The sequence below is a fragment of the Epinephelus moara genome, chromosome 8, assembly GCF_006386435.1.
Source record: "Epinephelus moara isolate mb chromosome 8, YSFRI_EMoa_1.0, whole genome shotgun sequence".
Taxonomy (NCBI): Eukaryota; Metazoa; Chordata; class Actinopteri; order Perciformes; family Serranidae; genus Epinephelus; species Epinephelus moara.
The window spans coordinates 42317891-42325225 of NC_065513.1; the positions used below are offsets into that span (position 1 = coordinate 42317891).

Genomic DNA, 7335 nt, shown 5'->3' on the forward strand with positions numbered 1-7335 from the left:
TGTTTGTTTCCTTGCGGACGAGAAAAGGGGGAGCGCACATTTCCGAGAAGGCGTGTTCTTTTCAAAAATGCAAGAGGTGTTGCTTTGTTGCCGGCCGTTTTCGCCGGTGTGTTAAACACACTTTAGAAAGGAGTGTCCCCAGACTATCAGAAGGCGGAGATCTCTGATTGTCTGGTGGCGAGACTACTCAAAAGTTAACCTCACTGTCGGTATTGTCTGTGCCGGGTTAACAAGGGATTTAGCAATGTAGCTAATTCAGGGCCAGGACCGAGCCAGTGCAGAGCAGCTCAGACTGACCTGATGTGCTCTCTCATCTTGGATCTGGTTAATAGCTGAGCTGCTGAGTTGTGAGTGAGCTGAAGTCTCTAGGAGTTTTTCCGGAGGCCAGTAAAAAGTGCGTTACAGTAGTCGACTCGACTACTCGGCTTGAAATAAAGGCATGAATCAATTTCTCTGCATCTTTTTTATTTAGAAATGGTCGTATCTTAGCTGTGTTTCAGAGATGGAAAAAAGATGTTTTCGTCACCTTGTGTACTCATGATAACATGCGTAACGTTGGCTTCTAAGCATAGTTATGATGACATGTTAAATATTAGCAGGCTGACCTGACAAAGTACAGCTTAGAATGATGGAAACTGAGTGAAGGTGTAAAACTGAGGGTGTGCAGAGGATGAACTCTTTGCTTTAAGTAACAACATGACCCTTTCCTCTGGTGTCACCTTCAATTTTAACCATAGGTAAGGCGCAAAATGTAAAGTTTGTCCCAAGACCATAAGAGTTGTTTCCATTTTTTATTCATCCAATACTTTGGCTTTCTTAGTCATTCTCCTCATGGCTGATTTGTGCCAATATGACGATGTGATTGTGATATGAACTCCTCTCTCCTGCAGATTCCAAACCATGGCCACCATGTTGGCCGTGGATGTGTTGGGCTGCACAGGGACGACAGAGGAGAGGGCCGGCCTGCTGCACAAAATCATCCAAATCGCAGCTGAGCTCAAGAGCACCATGGGCAACATGTTCGGCTTTGCAGCCGTCATGAGAGCTTTAGAGCTGCCGCAGGTAAACATGCATCACGGAGGCCGGAGTTACACTGATGAGATGATATTGGGGGTATTTTTGCCACTATCGATAGAGACAGACAGGAAACATGGGGACAGAGACACGTGCGACAGAGGGACGTGCATAAGATGTCCCCGGCTGAACTTGGAATTATTGGTTACTTGGATTAACTTTGTGTCTGGTGATGATATTGATGCAATAGTCAGTGATCTGTTATAAACCCTGCAGTATGACCCCTCATAAAACACAATAAAGCACATTTACAATACTGCAGGATTACCATATTTATTAAGACTGGTGGTATAAAACTACAATAATTAACAGAGAATGGGCACGGATGCTAACTGGTTCATTTAACTGGTTCATGAAGGCATACAACCGCGAGGTGGTAATTCTAGTTTTCATTTAAAACCATTTCTGTTTGGCTTTAGTGGTGATGTTTTTCTGCCTCCCAGGTGTCCCGGCTGGAGCAGACCTGGACGGCGTTACGGCAGCGACACACAGAGGGTGCTATCCTCTATGAGAAAACTCTGAGGCCGTTCATGAAGAGTCTGAACGATGGGAGAGGTGGGGGTCGTCCTACACGTTCCCTTTGTAGAGCACTCATTCGTTTTAACCAAACACCCTGACTCTTGTCTGCATGTCTCTCTCCTCCAGAAAGCTGTCCACTGTCCAGCACCACCTTCCCACACGTCCTACCCCTCCTGTCTCTGCTGGAGAAGAGTGTGGCGGTTGGTGAGGGGACAGAGCCGTGGGAGACGGTGGAAGTCGGTGTGGACGTGGTCATGTTCCACCTGGGGGCGGCGAGGACGATCGCTCAGCTGGGGGGCATCTACCGCTCCAACGCTGAGAGCAAACTACAAGGTAAGAGAGGGGAAAACATGTTTGGTGAGTTTGCTGTATCAAATAGTTTCCAGATACTTAAAGGATTTGAAACTTAATGACTTTGGCGCCCCCAGTGCTGGCATTGAAAAAAGAGTCTGCAGGGACACTAGTGTTTTCAGCTGACGTAACTGTCTTTCAGAGGCTGTAGCAGGTTGAGTTTTATGTGTATGGATACCCACGAGACTCGCCTTTACAGACATGCTCATTTTATGCTAGTCACATGCAGTTTTAGCAAAACCCACAGCAATTTCCCGATGGAGTACAAATTTGTTATTTTCACCTGTTGTATTTGAATATTTATGTACTTATGTATTTATGTTAAAGGTTTTGGAATAGCTTAAACTGGGTATGACTGGAACCTGAGACTCATAGAGATTCAATGAGTCCATGGAATTTGGCACAAACATCCCCCTGGACTCTATGATGAACTGATTTAATGTTGGCGGTTAAATATCAAAGGTCAAGGTCACTGTGATGTGATGTCTGTCTCATCCTTGTAAACACAATATCAACAAAAACACCTTGAGGGAAATTCTTTAAATTTGGCACAAACATTCACTTGAACTCAAGGGTGGACTGATTAGGTCTTGGTGGTCAAAGGTCAAGGTCACTTAGACCCCATCCGTCACATTCTTGTGAACGCGATCAAGAATACTTAAAGAGAATTTTCAAAAATTTGGCACAAACGTCCATTTTGACTCAAGAATAAACTGATTAGGTTTTGGTGGTCAAAGGTCAAGGTCTCTGTGACCTTGTGTCTGTTCCATTCTCATGAATGCCTCAGAAAGGCCTTGAGGAAATTTCATTAAATTGGCACGAATGTCCACTTGGGCTTAAGAATGAATTATTTTGAATTTGGTAGCCAAGGGTCACTGTGAATTCACAAAACATGTTTTTGGCCATATGCTTATCATGACAAAATTTCACACAAATGTTAAAATGATCAGGTGACATGTTGATCATTATTCAGCATCACATCTCAGGAACAGAAGGGGAGACATTTGGTCAGATATTGAATTTGTGACACTAATCTTGGGCGTCCACCTTCAAACTGCGCTGATTGTATCTTCTGTGCTGAGAAAGATGTGTATGAAGCATCCATGTTTTCACAGACATGTGAAACTGTAAGAGAAACTAGACTGGTTTGCCGAGCAATACAACTGTGTTCCTCTAGTTTTAACCATATTTGATTGATACAGAGGATTGAGATACCTTTTTCCCAGTTGTCTTTTTTAATTTGAAGATAAACATATTTTAGGTTATGATGGTCAAATTCTGAGCTTTGTGTTCCTCTAGTTTTAACCATATTAATTGTGTCTTTTTAAATTGAAGAAGAAAAATATTTTAGGTTATCATGATCCAATTCTGAGCTCTGCTGTTGATCCACTGATGAGGCAAATGTCAATGTTGCAGGTTTCCAGGAGCAAGCGGAGGTCTTGGAGCTCTTCCTCACTGACTTCCAGATGAGGCTGCTGTGGGGGAGTAGGGGAGCTGAGGAGAGCCAGACTCTACGATACGCCAAGTTTGACCAGGTGCTGACTGCCTTGTCCAACAGGCTAGAGCCGCCGGTCAGACCGCAGTGACCCCAGATCAGTTTTTAATTACTTTGTTTATCCTGGGTGAGCTCCCTGTCATGTTCTCATTCCTGCACGGGACAGTCTGTTGGATGCTGAGCAGCTCCTGGGGTCTGACGCTTTGCTCCAGAGCAACTGGAAGGTCATTAAAAAGGAAGAGCATGATGGTGCTTCCACTCCAGCCACAAACACACTTCATATGCATCCAGACTCTAGATAAACCACACTCAAACAGTATGCCACTTTTGTCGGTCTAGGATTCAAATTCCAGGTCAAAAGCACATCAGCAGGATGAATGTTCGCCTGAAATGTGTTCTCATACCGGTTCTCAGTACTGTTTAAGTTATACAACTTAATCTGAAAGTCAGAGTTGTTGAATAAATTGTCATGTTGACAAGAATTTGAGTTTCTGGAAGGAACCACCAGATGCAATGACAGTGGAGGCACTAGAAGTTTGAGGTAGTACAGCACTGCGGAGGAGAAAAGATACAAACCAAGGACCCGCAAAATTTACAGTACTATGGCACAAACACAGCTCTTGATTTAGTGTTTTGTTTTGATTGTTACTCCTCTGCGCTGGCAACAGGCGTGGCCAGAGATATTATGTTTTCGGGTTGTCCCTCTGATTCTCATGAGCACAGTATCTCGAGAACGCCTTAAGGGAATTTCTTCAAATTTGGCACAAATGTCCACTTGGACTCAGCGATGAACTGATTAGATTTTGATGGTCAAAGGTCATTGTGACTTTATTTGTCTCATTCTTGTAAACGTGATGTCTCAAGAACATCTTGAGGGATTTTTTTTTATTTGGCACCATTGTCCACTTTGAGTCAAGGATGAACTGATTAGAATTTGATGGTCAAAGGTCAAGGTCACTGAGACCTCATCTGTCACATTTTTGTGAACGCAGTCTCACAAACACCTTGAGGTAATTTCCTGAAATTTGGCAGTTGGACTCAAGGATGAACGATAAGAATTTGGTGTTCAAAGGTCAAGGTCACTGTGACCTTGTGTCTGTGCCCTTCTCATGAATGCCTCTAGAGGGCCTTAAAATGTCCTTGAATTTGGACAGTGGACATTTGTGCAGTGTCCAGTTTGACGGTCAAAGGTCAAGGTCACTTAGACCCCATTTGTTACATTCTTGTGAACACAGTATCTGAAGAACACCTTAAGGTCATTTCTTCAAATTTGGCACAAACGTCCTCTTGGACTCAAGAATGAACTGATTAGGTTTTGATGTATAAAGGTCAAGGTCACTGACCTTGTGTCCGTCACATTCATTGAGAAGGCCTCAAGAGAGAGATTTCCTTAAATTTGGCACAAATGTCCACTTAGACCTCACAAAACATATTTTGGCTGTAACTCTAGAATTCATATGGTAATCATGACAAAATTTCACACAAGTGTCTAACAGGATAAAATGATAAAGTGATAATACTGTATATCCAAAAGGTCAAAGGTCAGCTTCAATGTGACATCACAAAGTTCTGCAGAAACACTTTTATTTCCATTACTCAGCGTCATATCTCAGGAACAGAAGGGGAAGCATTTGGTCAGATACTGAACTGGTGACTAATCTTGAAACTGACTGTAAAGATCTTCTGTGCCATTGGGGGGAAGATGCGTGTGAAGCATCCACATGGTTTTCCCCTACATGGATATAAATTGTAAATGAAAGCTGAGTGGTTCATGGAGGCACACACCTGCAAAGCAGTCATTTTAGTTTCCCCATAAACTCATATTTTCATCGACCATCCTCCTGACAGTCTCATTTACCACTATCTGAATTCTTAACTGAGAACACTTTTAATGATTCAAAGTGCCAGTGCCAGAGCCAAAAATCAGCTTTATCCTGCCAGCATCTTTTATTTAAAGATTTATTTTGGCATTTTTGCTTTATTTTTGATAGTAAGACAGAGACAGGAAAGGGAGGACGACATGCAGTAGGGCCGAGGCTGGACTCAAACTCTGGCCGCTGCAGTAAGGACTCAGCCTTAATGGTACGCTCTACCCATTAAGCAGGGGCTCCGGAATCTTTAATTTAACATGAGGACTTCATCCATCTCACAAGGAACCAAAATGTGAACAGAAGATATCAGTGTAAATATGTGGTACTGTGCCAGGTTCTATTGTGGTGTGGTACTTCTGTTCTGCAAAAAGAAAAACAGGAAGTTGTTTTCTGTTTCCGTGAAAACAGTGTTGAGGCAATGTTGCAACTCCACTTCGACAAAAGAGGAATGAGATCAAAATGTCTCAACAGTACTGTCACACTTTAGTAATGCCCAGAGCAGCACGGTTCACACAAAGGTCAGTTCCAAATGTGCACACCTGAGAGAAGCTGCCCATCTACTGTACACAGGTTGGTTATTCTCCTTTTAGACAAGATGATTACATGACCTTTCATTAGTGGCAACTGCTACGATTCAATTCAGCTATTTCAAAGCAAACAGATCACTTTTTTTAGACACATTCCAAGAACCTTCTTCTCCGTACATGTCTGACACTATACGGAGCAATCACGCAACAGTTCTGTCAGGTTACATGGTACAGATTCAAAATGATCAACCATAGAAGAAATTAAACATGATTTCTTTATTTTATTTGGTTTACTTTACAGGGACAGCTCACAGCTATAAACTAATTTACATCTGTTGTCACTGGGCAGAAAACAGAAAATAACATCTAAGGTCCAGTTTTAAGATTTAGGGGATTTACTGGCATCTAGTGGTGAGGATTGCAGATTGCAACCGGTTGAAATTTCTTCAGGTAAGAATTCCTTCCTTCAGTGTTCATTGTTCACCGTTGTGCACCGGGAGCAGAATTATCCGCAGGGGTCTCTTCTTGTCATTGAGGGGCTGTTAACTACATTGTCTGACGTGAAAACACAAATGACCCCATCTAGAGTCAGTGTTTGGTTTGCCCTTTCTGGACTACTGTAGAAACATGGCATTGCAACATGACAATCTCTGTAGACGAGGACCTGCTCCCTATGTCGATATAAACGTTTCATTCTAAGGTAACAAAAACACAACAATTCTTATTTTCAGGTGATTATACACTAAAGAAAACATACTTCAATTATATTCTATTTCTACCAATATACCCCCTAAATCGTACACACTGGACCTTTAAGTGAATTAAAACTGCAATATAAAAACACAACTACAAGACAGTACATATTCACTGTACAGCAACAAGACGTCACAACATTAAGACGCATGATAACACGTGCAGTAAAGATAGATATACTCAGTAAACCTGATGATACATGCAGTGTGTGTAATGTGTAATTTCCCTCACAGTAGTTGGTGAGATCAGGCTGTGCCTCGGTCTGATAGATTAATGTATAGAAATGTTTTCATGTCTGCCTGAAGGCTGGGCCTTCCCTAAATCTACACCTGTATGAACTGTATGTCATATTGTACAGCCCAGTAACAGAATAACCTTGTATCTACATTTCCATGTTTTTGTATTATGTCCATCATCATGTGTTAATCAGTAGGATTTTCTAATTTGACGTTTATATTTAATGTAATCTTGGTGGAGATTACTGGTGCTGTAACCAGTGCGGGGGGTCAGTTCAGAACTTTGGTTCATTTTTAAAACCTTTTTCTTCCTGTTTCCTTCAAAATAAAAGCTGTACACGTCTTCACATCATCACACATAGTGTATCTCTCATTATCACTGTGAATTGAAGGTGAACTGATCCTAACCACATGAGTACAGCACACAGGTACAGAGCGTTTCTATTAATTTAGTATTAATGTGTAATATTTATCTGAAATGTGAAATATAAATAAACATGTTTACCTCA

General features: G+C 41.9%; 1 protein-coding gene across 2 annotated transcripts in view; it reads left to right on the forward strand.

The window, feature by feature from the left end:
• The window catches only part of sh2d3cb (SH2 domain containing 3Cb), a 51573-nt gene extending 44238 nt beyond the window's left edge, over positions 1 to 7335 (forward strand). For both annotated transcript variants that reach the window (XM_050050206.1, XM_050050207.1), the window contains 4 exons: positions 891 to 1062; positions 1518 to 1629; positions 1720 to 1926; positions 3361 to 7335. In XM_050050206.1, the coding sequence (XP_049906163.1) occupies positions 891 to 1062; positions 1518 to 1629; positions 1720 to 1926; positions 3361 to 3530 (661 nt within the window). In that variant the 3' untranslated portion in view covers positions 3531 to 7335. The remainder of the gene's footprint in view (positions 1 to 890; positions 1063 to 1517; positions 1630 to 1719; positions 1927 to 3360) is intronic.